We start from the raw sequence: 14,993 nt of genomic DNA, 5'->3' as shown, positions 1-14,993 counted from the left end.
TTTACTTTCTGATTGTGAAAGAGCTAGATCTCATAGTCATTAAGATGCATCAGAATAAAACAATGGAGAATACAGATGAAGATACATTAAAAATTTAAGCCAGCCAGGTGTGGTGGTGCATGCTTGTAATCCGAGTAGCCTGGGAGGCTGAGGCAGGAAGATCAAGAGTTTAAAGCCAGCCTCAGCAAAAGCAAGGCGATAAGCAATTCAATGAGACTCTGTTTCTAAATAAAAAACAAAATATGTCTGGGGATGTGGCTTAGTGGTTGAGTGCCCCTGAGTTCGATCCCTGCTACCAAAAAAATAATAAAAATTTAAACCAATAAAGCCTTTAAATTTTTTTAAATGTGCTTTTTATTAAAAACAAAACTAATGGGTATATCTTTCTGTGGGCATCATGAGACCAAAGTCCCCTGAGTAATTGTTTGCTATTTCAAACAAAGGATTATTGTCTGGAATAGTTTTTTGTGGAGTTTCTTTGTTTTGTTTTTTTAAAATTGCAGATCTAGTTTAATTTACAACTACTTATACAATTTCTATTTACTACAGTTGAAAGAAAAACTTTTGGAATAAAAGTTTGTGTGTATATGTGTGTATATCCCTTTATTTCCAAACATATGTGTGTATGTGGATAGCTATTGTTTTTTGTTACTCTTTCCACTTAACTTTCAATGAGACTGATTTTACTCACTATAATTTTACTTAGTTGAGATTACAAAAAATTATTTTTTAATGGAAAATATATGTGAATAGGCTGTCTTTATTGCAAATACATTACCTTAAAAAAACTTGTAAAAGAGATGTCTGCATTAAAATAATACTTTTTTTTATTTTGACTTTGCTAGTTTGGGGGGGGGTGATATCTTATCATCTTTTAAGTAAAGATTTAACTGTTTTGGGAAAGAATATAGGAAATATATATATATATATGGAAATAACTGATAACAAAGGAAAATGAACCTTAAAAGTTTTATTTTCTATTCAACCTGCTTTGGTTTGAATATATTCCCACAAAGTACGTGTTGGGAACTTTATCCCTACATTTGTTTGGAGCTAGGGCTTTTGGGAGGTAATTAGCATTAACTGAGTTCATGAAAGTGGGTCCTTCATGATTTATTAGTGATTTTATAAAAAAAGGAAGAGAGAGCTGAGCTGGCATACTGTTGTGTCTCACCATATGATGACTCTGCCATGTTATGATGCTGTACCAAGATCTTCACCAGGTACCTAGCAGTTGTTGACACCGTCATGTCCTGCTTCCCAGCCTCCAGATCCACGAGCCAAATAAACTTCTTTATTGAATACTGAGACTCAGGTGTTTTTTAATAGCAACAGAAAATAGACTTAGACACATCTTAAAAGCAATTAATGAATAAAGGGATTCATTTTTTCTTTTTCTTTTTTTTTTAGTACTGGAGATTAAACCCAAAAATGCTTTACCACTGAACAACCTCCTGAGCCCTTTTTATTTTTTGTTTTGAGACAGGGCCTTGCTAAGTTGCTGAGACTGGCCTCAAACTTGCAGTACTCCTGCCTCAGCCTCCTGAGTTGGTGGAATTACAGTCATGTGCCACCATGCCTCCTCCTGAGTTGGTATAATTACAGTCATGTGCCACCATGCCTGGCTCATACTTATTTTTCTTATCTCCAGGTTGGGTCTTGAAGCAAAAAAAGAAGAAAATCTTGCTGATTGGTATTCTCAAGTGAGTATGCATTCAGTTGATTTTTATACTTTAAATGTCAAAAAGATGATTTTTATACTTTAAACTTTATGTTTAAAGTCCAGGTAAAAAGTTAATAATGCATGGTACCTTTTGTAATATACACTATAGTCTTTTAACGTCATAATTTTCTAAGCATTGCCACACAAATTATTAAATTGAAAAGTAGCCCTATGAGAGTCGTCATTGATTTTTTTTTTTTTCCCCCATAATGAGGTGAGTCAAGTTAATAGCAGAGGCAAGGTTGGAATTTAATTCTTGAAAGTTTAGAGCCTTCTTATGTTGCTCTTCTCAGTTTAGGACTATCTGGCTTACTATCATTCAGACCTTCCACATGAAGATATACAAACAGGAGAAGCCTCCACATTGAGATTTTGATACCATATACTGTTACCACTTATACTAGAATTTCGGTTAAATATAGGTCTTATAGACTATTTTTCTCTTAAATAGGTCATCACAAAGTCAGAAATGATTGAATACTATGATGTAAGTGGCTGCTATATTCTTCGTCCCTGGTCATATTCCATTTGGGAATCCATCAAGGACTTTTTTGATGCTGAGATCAAGAAACTTGGTGTTGAAAACTGCTATTTCCCCATATTTGTGTCTCAAGGTGCCTTAGAGAAAGAGAAGACTCATGTTGCTGACTTTGCCCCTGAGGTAAGCTAACTTGCTTGCTTTATTTTTTGCAGTTTTGTTTCATAAATTCAAAATTATATCAGTAGTTTATAAAAAGCAATTTAGATAAACAAAGTCATTTTTTATTTAAAAATTATATTTCTGTTTTTATGGAAAGTTGTAATTCTGTATGTCTCATAACTGATTAACTGACTTGAACCTTCCTCACAGTAATAGCATCCGTTATTTTACCTTGCCTTAATTGATATGAAGAAAACCTGAAATAGAGAAAACTTGCCTAAGTTTTATTGTTGCTCTAAAATGCCATTAAAATTGTATGAAAAATGATTTTATCTCACTAGGTTGCTTGGGTTACAAGATCTGGCAAAACAGAGTTAGCAGAACCAATTGCCATTCGTCCTACTAGTGAAACAGGTGAGAAACAGGCCTTGGAGCACAAGAGAAGACTCATTGAAACATTTGAAACAGCTTCTAAAGTTAAATCCCAACTTTTGTGCTTTTTATAATCCTTGTGACAATGTTTCAGAACTCTTTATAATTAGGATAGAGGGTTTTAAAGAAAATACTTATCTTAAAATTTCTTGCTATAATTTTTCAGCAATAAACTTAAAATGACTTATTGAATTCAGTAATTCCCTTTCAAGGAATCTTTTTTTTTTTTTTTTCCAAGGAATCTTACTGAGATAATGTTTTATTCTTGGGATTGATTATAAAATTATAAATACCTAATTAATCTTCATGCTATATTTTCAAATTTTGTTGCCTTTTAACACATTTAGATTTACATTCAGGAATGGTTTTTAAAGGTTACTAAGTGTTTTTACTCACATCTGTTTTTATTAGTGTCACAATAATGCTGTGAGAAAAGTAGAGGCAGCTATTGGTATCTCTATGTTGCAGGGACAAAAGGTCTCTGAAAGATTGAGTCATTTTCCTAGAATTAAACACAGTAAATAGGAATATTACTGAAAATTTTGAGTCTCTTGGTTTGATGATGTCTTTTAAAGTGACTCTAGTTAAGGATTGTTTGCTCTTTTTTTTTTGTACTTCTAGCATTACCCTTGTATAATGAATGCATTGTTGAAGTTATGATGTGAGCTTTTTTTCTCATATACCAGACTAGTGGAGTTGTGTTTTGGTTTGTTTTACTAATTGTAGATCATGAGTAGGCTATGAACTGTGGCAAAAGCTTTCATATCCTTCCAATTCTGATACATAACTTCTGAATTAGTAAGTTATGTAAGTTTCACATCTTTAGAATTTCTATGACATCTACTTTGTGAGTTGAACATGAGAACTGAATAGGATAATGAATGCAAAGAACTTAACATAGAACATGGCATGTGCTAGTTTTCAAAAACAGAACATGAAAGCAGTCAAATTAATGTTAAATACAAATCTCATGTGAAGAACAGAGTATAAACAAGTTTAGGTAGATTTATATTGTTGAGTAATTTGCTTTATTAAAACAATAATGCTATTCACTTAACCATTTTAACACTGGGAACACATTTACACAAATACACATTTTAATTGCTGTTTTACTGCTGGTTTAACTCTTACTGGCCTACAGATGAAATAAAGTCTTAAGTGACCAACTGCCTTTTTCCCTCTACATCTTTCAGTAATGTATCCTGCATATGCAAAATGGGTGCAGTCACACAGAGACCTGCCCATCAGGCTCAATCAGTGGTGCAATGTGGTGGTAGGTATATACACCTTCCTATACTCTTTTGTCATTATTTTTATTCATTTTACTTTTTCAGAAAAACATACTTTGTGTTCTTTTAGTCTTATATTTAAAGGTTTGGGAGTATGAAAGCATTTTTTGAAGTATTTTAGATCATAGTTGAGTTTTGATTACTCACATGTAAAGTTGTTAATAAAAATTGAAAAGCTTGCAGGTGACCAAACTGCACTTTTATCTCTTCTAGCGCTGGGAGTTCAAGCACCCACAGCCTTTCCTCCGAACTCGTGAATTCCTTTGGCAAGAAGGGCACAGTGCTTTTGCTACCTTTGAAGAAGCAGCAGAAGAGGTATAGAAAATTGTCTTGTATAATTATATTCCGTTTGTTTGTTCAGGCTCTGCTTTTTTATTACTTAAAAATTATGTATTACCTGATAAAAGAAAAATCAAATCAATTGAAATGAATATAGATTTAAGGAACTTTTTGTTGAGATTTTATTGATAAATGAAATGTGCTATTTTAAATTTTTAGTTGAAAATATTTTTGGATCTTAACATATAGAAAACTTTCTAATTTCATTATTGAAATTACGCATTTTTCAGGCAATTTTTACTCAGATTGCGATATATCTCTTCATAATCATTTATGTTCTTTTATATTCCAAATTTATATACATTTTTAATAGTTATTTAACTTCACACTGCTTTCTTGGATATAGTCCTTTTTTTTTTGGTGGAGGTACCAGGGATTGAATTCAGGGACACTCTACCACTGAGCCACATCTTGGATATATTCTTAATGAATCTTACATTCCTTGTTATTTGACTTTCTCCTTTTTATTGTTTAAGTGCTTTTTCCAGCACAATTAGCTTTAAATAGTATAATTTTATAGACTTATGATGAATAAATACATCCTGAATTTGAACACATGTTATTTTAAATACAGGTCTTACAGATACTTGAATTATATGCTCGGGTATATGAAGAACTCCTGGCAATTCCTGTTGTAAGAGGAAGAAAGACTGAAAAGGAAAAATTTGCAGGAGGAGACTACACAACTACAATAGAAGCATTTATATCCGCTAGTGGAAGAGCTATTCAGGTATCAAACTGTTGCATAGATGACTGTAAGCACAGTCCATGGGCAGATCCAACAATTTTTCTGTGATAAGAAAAGTAGTCTCTTGTACAAAATATTTAGTACAGCCAAATGGAAAAACATGGATTTTCCTCAAAAAATAAAGTACCATATGATCTAGCAATCCCACTCCTTGGGATACATCCAAAGGAAATGAAATAGTATGTTGAAGAGACAACTGCACTCCCATGATCATTGCATCATTATTCACAAATAGCCAAGAATTGGAAACAACCTAAGTGTCCATCAATCAATAAATGAATAAAGAATATGTAGTCATATACACAGTGGAATACTATCAGACATAAAATAATGAAATCCTGTCATTTACAACAATATAGATGAAGCTGGAAATCATTATGTTATGATGAAATAAGCCAGGCACAGAAAGACAAGTACTGCATGATCCCACACATGTGGAATCTAAAAAAATTGATCTCATATAAGTTAATAATAGAATTGTGATTAACAGAGATTGGGGAGATTGGAAGGGTAGTCTGTGGTGGGGAAATGTTAATCAGTAGGTACTAAGTTAGAGTTAGGAGCAAGAAGTTTTGGCTTGCTTCTGTACAATAGGATAACTTAGATAATAGTAGTATACATTTCAAAAAGGTAAAAGAAAGGATTTTGAAGGTTTTTACCATAAAGAAATGATAAAATTAGGAGATATGTTTAACCTGCTCTAAACATTGCACAAATATATACATGTATACATGTATCAAAATAATCACGTTACTTCATTAATATGTACAATTTTTATGTTTTAATGTACCATTCAAAAATTAAATGAATAGGGCTGGTGGCTCATGCCTCTAGACTAGGCAGGAGGATCTTGATTTTTGAAGCCAGCCTGGGCAACATAGTGAGACACCATCTCAGAAACCAACAAACAAAAAGTATGTTATGTGCTTTCTAGGCCATATTACAATTTCAGCACATCTCTCCTTTACTTTAAATCTCCATGATCAATTAAGTCATGATTTATATCCTTAATTAACCAAAGAATGGAATCCTTTTTAAATTGTGTAGGTCAGATTATTCCTATGTAAAGGCCTGTCCCAAAGCAAAACACTTATATAGTATTTTTTGACTAACCCTAGTCAATTTTTATATTAGTTATATTTTAAAACCTTATGTATAAAAAGAGATAAAACAGTTGTAGTGCTATTTTAAAGTGTGTGGTCTAATAGTACTCATTTTTAGTAAGAGATTATTAAAAATTAAAGCTTATGTTTGTATTTTTATTTTAGGGAGCAACATCACATCATTTAGGTCAGAATTTTTCCAAAATGTGTGAAATCATTTTTGAAGATCCAAAGACACCAGGAGAGAAGCAATTTGCCTATCAGTGCTCCTGGGGCTTAACAACTCGAACTATTGGTGTTATGATCATGGTTCATGGGGACAACATGGGCTTAATATTACCACCCCGTGTGGCCTGTGTTCAGGTAAGGAGAATATTTCCGTTTATCATTCCATTTAAAAAATACAAGCTATGTTTACCAAAGGAAATTTGAAGGGGTGACTTTCTGAATCTCATTTGGGTAGATTTTGCTGGTAATAGGAACATTAGAACACAACACAGATGTTAGTGTTGTGTTTGTGTACCTATGTATATCATTTATATTATTTATTGTTTCTACTCTTAATTTTTAAAGGTACTTTGTATAAAACTTTTTCTTAATTATTTTTTTAAATGATTTAAAATAAGTTAAACTAAATATAGTAAGTCAGATGAAAATGCCCTTAGTGTAGATAGGGATGTGTAGCAAATTACTAGGAATTATATGTATATTAGAAATCACACAAGTTGATTTGTGTTAACAGTCACTCATATGGTTTCACTCCTGGATATTATGCAGCATAGGGCTTCATTTCTTCTATATGATTTTTCTTTGTGCTGAATTCTAGGTGGTGGTTATTCCCTGTGGTATTACAAATGCACTTTCTGAAGAAGACAAAGAAGCACTGATTGCAAAATGCAATGATTACCAAAAGCGGTTACGCAGTGTTAATATTCGTGTAAAAGTCGATTTGCGAGATAACTATTCTCCGGGTTGGAAATTTAATCACTGGGAACTCAAGGTAAATTCCTTAGTTGTATTGTTTACTCCTATACCCTCAGTTTACATTTTTTCTACTCTTCATTTCTTTTTGTTAAACTTAAGGCTTTTATTACTTTTCTCTATTTTTATAGTTATGAGTTCTTTTCTTCTTCACTTAAACCAAGTGTTCAGCACTGACACAGTTCAGTTAAATTATAATAGTGATACCTAAAGTTTATATATTTTCTAAACTTAAAATAGTTTTAATGGAGTTTGCGGATGTAGCCCAGTGGTAGAGCACTTGCCTAGCATGTGCAACATCCTGAATTTGATTCTCAGCACTGCAAAAAGAAAAAGGTTTTGTGGAAGCCTATTTTTATTATGTTAGAATAAAAAATGATCTTAAAGCTTTTGATTATAATGAATAAATTTCACATGGTTGGTATATTAAAATGTGTATGCTAGGAATTCAAATAATGTTATTTGACCAGTAAGAATGTCAGAACAATAATCCACGGGCATCAGCCAGCTAGCATTGTTATAATTAATAGTAAAATGTCAAGAGATGATTTTCTTACTTGATTTTTTTGTACCACATTATTTCACATCAGTTTGTTGATTTTTATGTTGTTTAAAAAAGCCTAACTTGGGGCTGGGGTTGTAGCTCAGTGGTACAGTGCTTGCCTAGGGTTCAATCTTCAGCACCACATGAAAATAAATAAATAAAAATAAAGGCATTGTGTCCACCTACAACTAAAAAATTATTTGTTAAAAAAAGCCTAATTCTTTTATTACAGTGTCATTAATAGATAATCTATGCTATTAATTCCATTTTATAAACTTCTAGGATTTAGTATTTTTTTCTTTTGCTGAGACACAAAATCTTAATTGGATCTCAAAATTAGGAGTCAAGAATATATAAGCTGCCAGGTGTGGTGGTGCACACCTGTAATCCCAGCAACTCAGGAAGCTGAAGCAGGAGGATCCAGCATTCAAAGCCAGTTTAGGCAATTTAGGGAGAACCTATCTCAAAACAAAAAGGGCTGGAGTTATAGCTCAGTTAGAGAAATACCCTGAGTTCAGTCTTCAGTACCAACCCCCACACAAACACAGAGTAAGTGAGATTGCATCTCTAAGCTTTCAAACCTGGAAGCTTGACAGTATTGGGTCTATTCCATACTAATATTTCTAGCATTCCCACAGTTGCTGATAATTTTTTTTAAATGTCCCCTGAGATAAATCTTCTGTGCTGAAAATCTGTTACTTCCCTTTTATCTAATGCGCTTTCTCCTTTATATATTCTCCTACCTTTAGTGAAGACTTTAAAGGTGAATATTTTCTCTGTATAATTTCGTCTGTAATTATAATCTTTTTTTCTTACTTAGAAATAGCTGTTATATGATATCAGTAGCAGTTTCTCTAAATCAATTTATACTTGACTGGGTACCAAATGTTAAAAAAGAAACTTACTGTTGCTATGAACTTAGTTAAAAGGAAAGAAAAATTGTCATTCGTATGCATTTCTGAATCCCTCCTCCTCCTCTTCCTCTTATTCATTCTTTTTCCTAACACTGACTTGGCTTTGATCTTTCTCATTCACTAGGCTTCCCTGGTGACCTGTACTGTGTGAGAGAGACATTCTTACCATGATTTGGGTCTATTGCACCTTCCTAATCTATATTCCTCAGAGAGAAAATAAAGCACCTAAGTTCTAAACTCCATACCTAAAATTTAAAAATGAAAGTTTCACTAGCTCATGAAAAATATTGATAGAAATTGAGTTTCAGTTGTAATCAAAAAGTTTCAGATTTTGTAACATTTTAGGTATTAAGATTTTCAGATTAGGGAAATTTAGTAAAGTCTATGCAAATATTTCAAAATCTGAAACACTTCTGGTCTTAAGCATTTTGAACAAGGGATTGCTTATCCTATAACACTTTTTGTTTGGGTGTACTAAGGAGTGAACAAAGGGCCTTGTGCCTGCTAGGCAAGCGCTCTAGCTCTTAGCTACAAACCCCAGTCCACTAATTGCACCTTTTAGTATCATTTTATTTCCACATAGTCCCAAGAATTCATGTTAAAAGAGGACATTTTGGGGGAAATGTAGATACACATTCATTTGATAAGCAATTAACCTTGTACAGTGTGTGCATGTATGCATGACATATATATGTATTGTTCAAATAAATACATGAGATATATTATGGTTTGGTTGCTAGACCAGAGCCCATAATTCTTCTTTAGCTCTCTCTGGTATTATGAAAATAGAAAGGAGAAAATAATATGAATGAATGAAGACCTTTTTTTTTAAAACGAGGTTGAAAGTAAATTTATAACTAATTAGAAAAAACCATTAATAAAATATTGCCTCCTCTATTATCTGACTTTAGATTACCTTCCATCTTTGACTCTTCATTATTCCCTTTCATATTTCTTTCTTCTTTACAGATAGTCTTTCTGTTTTTCCACCTCTGCTATTTTTTTCTACCTGGGTTGTAAAATATTTGATCATGAAACAGTCACAAACTTATAATAAAGCAAGTAGAGTACAAAGGATTGAGCCATTAGAATATAAGATTCTAACCCCACTGCCTTACTGTCTATCCATGTAGAACATTATCCTACATTGTCCTACATGATGACCAACAAACTGGTACATTACTACCATCTAATTCTAGAGCCCAGGCATGTTTTGTCAGTCATCCCATTAGTGTCCTCCATAGGAGTACCACTAAGCAACTAAATTGTATGAAGTACTTGACTTATAATATTAAAATCCTAAATTAGTTTTAAAGGATCATTCAGGAAGGTTATAGGCCCCAAAATGAAAGATCTCCCTAAACCTTAAGGTTTTTACTCCCCTCAGAAACATAAATTCATAACAACTGAACATTCATACGTCTTAATCTTGCTTGTAGTCAGTCCTTAAGTTTCTTTATAAAAACCTAAGGCTAAAGGTTCTCAAAATGTAGACCCAAGATGTGTAGTCTCAGCATCATTTGGGAGCATGTTAGAAATATTGATTTTCATGGGACTAGGGGTGTAGTTCGATCATAGAGTGCTTGCCTAGGGAGCACCAGGCCCTAGGTTTGCACCAAAAAAAAAAAAAAGGAAACCAAGGGACATAAATTTCCAGGTCCATCTTTAACCCTACTATAATAAGAAACTCCAGGGGTGGGGCCCAGCAATCTGGTCTTTAAGGAGCCCTCCAGGTGATTCTTACACAAGCTACAGATTGAGTTCTGTCCAGAGTTAGGATTCCCCAGTTGGAGCACACCATGAATGAGTCAAGAATATGCCAGTGAACTAGTGCCCTTAGTGACTTAGGGTATCTTTGGCCTCAAGAAGTCTTCTGTTCATCTCTCCTATGTGCTATTTTGTGGAGCGGAGACAGCAGTTTGGAAGCTAATCTAATCAGCTGCCCTCTTAATCTCCATTAAGAGCTTCCAGAAGCTGGGGTTGTGGCTCAGCAGTAGAGCACTCACCTAGCATGTGCGAGGCCCTGGGTTCGATCCTTAGAACCACATAAAAATAAATAAATAAAACAAAGGTATGTGTCCAATTACAACTAAAAAATATTTTTAAAAAGAGCTTCCATAGTTGAGAACTACTCAGGCAGTAGGTTTTTTCTTTATTTATTATTCGAGTAGTTTTCTATAGTATCTAAGGAATATTACCTGCCATTTTCTTGTTTGGTTACGCTTTTGCTTTTTGGATTATTTATGCTTTATTGTAGATAAAGCCATGAAATGAGCCTATTCAACTGGGGACATGTACATGCCATTTTAATTGCCTTTTTTATTTTATAGGGAGTTCCAATTAGACTTGAAGTTGGGCCACGTGATATGAAGAGCTGTCAATTTGTAGCTGTCAGGCGGGACACTGGAGAAAAGCTGACTGTTGCTGAAAATGAGGCTGAGACTAAACTTCATGCTATTTTGGAGGACATCCAAGTTAACCTTTTCACAAGGTAAAACCTTAAAATTGCTTATGTCTCTTGTCTTCAAACCTGTCCATCTTCTGAGAATTAAAGCCAAGTGTTATCTGTTTCCTACTAAATTTAATCTCCATTAAGAGCTTCCAGGGACTGAGGTTGTGGCTCAGTGGTAGAGCACTCGCCTAGCATGTGTAAGGCCCTGGGTTCGATCCTCAACTCCACATAAAAATAAATAAATAAAATAAAGGTACTGTGTCTAACTACAACTAAAAAATAAATACTTTAAAAAAAAGAGCTTCCATAGCTGAGAACTGTCTCAGCAAGGGACTGTCTCTTGGACTTATTTGGGTTAACATTAAATCTAGGCTTATGTGGCATACAAATGTGAGAGATATCAAGGCATTGGCTCTCACCTGCTGGGTACTTGTTGGTAGCACCTGGAAAGCTTTAATAAATACCAGCACCTGGGCACCTTTCCTGAGATATTAATTTAGTTGATCTAGACAATGCTTGGCAACTATAGTGTTAAAACTCCCCAGATGGTTATAATGTAGTCAAGGCTAAGAACCTCTGGATTGGGTTTGAGGGTAGTGTCAGGATAAGGAGACCTTTCGGTGAGGGAGGCTGACCTATGGAGAGAGGTCTTTTAGAATCAGATCTGAAAGCACAGATATCAAGGCAATCTGTAATGCACCAGAAGATTGGTGGCATTAGTTTGTCACCTATTTTCTTTCCTGCCCACCTAATGCAGAGAGACCACTGTCACTGGGGATAGAGGCTTAGTTTGGGGAGAGGTGGTTCCTACATCTTATTTATTATTCTATCTAATCTTATTTATTATTCCATCTAAGACCCTGTGCCTAACACACATTAGGCTTCAATAAATCTGGGAAAGAATAAACTAATTTTAGCATTGTTTTTGTTTACATGTTTTTAGGCAAGTGACTTTGCATCTCTTGGCTTGCTTGTCTTAGAAAATGAGGCTAATAAGAATTATCTTGAGGGATTATTTCTAGGATTTGTTGCTCTTTGGTTTGCATGCATACTTCTGATTTGGAAACCAGTGCTTTAGTGGATAATAGGCATTTTTTTCTACTGGCATTTGTGTTCAGTACATTTGTTAATCTAGGTTGCATAAAGGTGAATTTTTTCTCATGAGAAGCAGTCAGTAAATTTATTCTAATCATCAGGGAAAAGAGCTTTTATACTTTTTATCCCCTTCAAATTGGCCCTCAAATTTCCTCACACTTCTAAAGCTCTTTGAGGACAGTCTTTTCTATTTATTTTCTGTGGTAATTAAAAAATTAGAACATGATAAGTAGCTAGATTCTCTAAATATTTGCTGGGTGAATTTCTTTAGTAAAGGGGTGACATTTTTATAGAAGAAATTCTTATCAAGCTTTCCCCTCACATCCAACTTCTCTGTTCCCTGTTCTTTTTTACGTAAGATACATACTAAACATTTTGTATTTAGTTTATGTAAAGCAGTGATTATGGGCTTTGTTTTTATAATGTTTTTCTACTTAGATATACATGTTAAATATAGAAAAATTGTGACACATGAAGAATCTTACAGGAAAAAACAAAACTGCCTGTAGTCTCACTGAATGCATTTTGGTATATTATCAATACTTATTTATAAAATATAGACCCTTTGAATAAATCAAAATTCTAGTAGATATTGTTAGGGGAAAAACCGGATAAGGATAACATGACTTGTATTTTTTAAGGTGTCAAATTATACTAATTGTGGTTGGATCCTTATTTTACTAAGGACTAAGAAACTAATATATGAATTAATTTTATTATGTCAAGCATGTGGTGTTATAGATCTTGTCAAAGGTTTGAATTGGTTTTTAAGATTATTTAGCCCACATTAGACTTGGTTTCATAAGGTCAATTTTTTTGGTAGTATTTTTAGTTTAAGAACTTCTGTGCACATGAAGTAGACTAAGCTTCTATAACCAAGAGAGGACTTCAGTTGAGTTTAAAGAATGACTTCCCTGTTCTTTCAAGGAACAGTATGAAGTCAGTGTTGCGGTTGTTCTGGGATGGCTCTACTGCTTCTGATAATTCAGGAGTCTAGATGATTTCTGTTTTATTGGCTCTGCCAGTCTCTAGGGCCTGTTGTCATGTACATGGTCAAAACTAGATCACAGTCATCTCTAAGTAACTACTCAAATGCTGGTTGGGAAATGGGGGAGTGTGCAGGAGCGGCTCACTGCCTTAAAGGTTAAGCCAGGCAGGTGGCCATACGTATGCCTGTCCGACTCTCCATGGCTATAACTTGGTCACATAGGCCCATCTCTCTACAAAAAAGAGACAAGACTGGGAAAAAGAGGAAATAGATTTGGTGGATAGCTAGCAGTTTCTGGCACAGAGTTCACATGGTTTTAGCCCTGAGATTGAGAAAATAACAAATGTCTTTCCTTCCTTTGTCACCACCTTGTGTGACTAAATGTGTGACTTTGAATGTGAAAAAGAATGTTCATTTGCATTTCTAAAACCTAAGTCTTTTACAAAAGAGAATTAAGCAGTGTGTGTGAAAGAAAACATTTTGAATCATGTGTATTGTTTCTCTTTTTCAAAACTCTTACTTTTGTTATCACAGCAGTCCCATATAGTAGTTACTAGAGTATGATTTACTCTAGAGTGTTTTTCCAATTTTGTAGAAGAGAAAATAATACCAGAGAAGTCTATAAACTTAGACTCCCACAGGTAGCAAGTGGTATCGCCAGGAATAGAATGTTAGTCGATAGAAATTTAACAGCAATAATAAAAATAATGGTCACTGATTGTGTGCTTTCACAGGTTATTGTTCTTTCATTAAATTATGTGTTGTTTAAAACTTTGTAAGAAAAATTATATATTCTAATTTTTGGTAGGGCTTCTGAAGACCTTAAAACTCATATGGTTGTGGCTAATACATTGGAAGACTTACAGAAAGTACTGGATTCTGGAAAGGTAAGCGACTTCCAATTTTCTTTCTTTCTTTCTTTCTTTTTCGCTCCGCTTGTTTTGTTTGTTTTTATTTTTCCTACAATGCTGGAGATTGAACCCCCCGGGCCTTGCCCCTGCTAGATAAATACTCTATCACTGAACTATACTCCCAACCCTGAGGAGTTTTGAAAATAAGGATATTTCAGTAAATCGTATTTTAAGATTCATTGAACTGGGTGTGGTGATGCACACCTATAATTACAGCAGTTTGGGAGAGTTAGGCAAGGAGGATCACAAGTTTGAAGTTGGCCTCACCAACTTAGGGAACCCCCAACAAAAGTTGCTTTCTTTCAGTGCATGTATGGTTCTCTGACCATACAAACACTTACCTGGATCTTAATTGATTGAACTTTATGAATAATGTGGGGAAATGTGTTGCTCATACTGTCTTTTTCAGAATGAGTGATTACTTCTGCTGCCTTAAAACTACATAGACTTTTCAATTAATTTACTGACTATTCAGGATTTCAACAGTTTTATGTATTATGTGTATTCAGATGTTCATAGCTGAAACTTAATTTTCATAAAGAAGAAATTTTCATTTGCCAAAGTTATTTATTATTGGAATGAATTACACGAACTTTAGTATTCTGGTATAATCGTTTGAATATATAACCCATCCTGTGTCCTTGGGTTACAAATGAAAAAACCATGGGCTAGAGCTCAAATGAATTATCCCAAGCTACACAGACCTGGTGCTAGCAGTCAGATCTCTCTGGCTTGGTTTAATGTACTTTCCTATGTATCTGGTTTTTTTTTTTTTTTTCCAAATTCATGCTGAGAGTATAAAGCAAAATTTTATTTTGTGATCATAACCTATTA

At 34.0% G+C, this 14,993-nt stretch overlaps 1 protein-coding gene across 2 annotated transcripts in view; it reads left to right on the top strand.

Annotated features, from left to right (window-relative positions):
- The window catches only part of Eprs1 (glutamyl-prolyl-tRNA synthetase 1), a 73,486-nt gene that overhangs the window by 54,101 nt on the left and 4,392 nt on the right, over positions 1–14,993 (top strand). For both annotated transcript variants that reach the window (XM_046438390.2, XM_058577076.1), the window contains 10 exons: positions 1,652–1,703; positions 2,175–2,384; positions 2,705–2,777; positions 3,989–4,068; positions 4,298–4,399; positions 4,998–5,153; positions 6,440–6,637; positions 7,101–7,274; positions 11,044–11,204; positions 14,057–14,135. In XM_046438390.2, coding sequence (XP_046294346.1) covers positions 1,652–1,703; positions 2,175–2,384; positions 2,705–2,777; positions 3,989–4,068; positions 4,298–4,399; positions 4,998–5,153; positions 6,440–6,637; positions 7,101–7,274; positions 11,044–11,204; positions 14,057–14,135 — 1,285 coding nt within the window. The remainder of the gene's footprint in view (positions 1–1,651; positions 1,704–2,174; positions 2,385–2,704; positions 2,778–3,988; positions 4,069–4,297; positions 4,400–4,997; positions 5,154–6,439; positions 6,638–7,100; positions 7,275–11,043; positions 11,205–14,056; positions 14,136–14,993) is intronic.

Source organism: Marmota monax, unplaced genomic scaffold (genome assembly GCF_021218885.2).
Source record: "Marmota monax isolate L192 unplaced genomic scaffold, Marmota_monax_Labrador192_F-V1.1 WCK01_AAM20220418_F8-fsc00118, whole genome shotgun sequence".
Lineage (NCBI taxonomy): Eukaryota > Metazoa > Chordata > Mammalia > Rodentia > Sciuridae > Marmota > Marmota monax.
The sequence above is the reverse complement of the archived record's forward strand: the minus strand, read 5'-3'. Positions and strand labels throughout refer to the sequence as shown.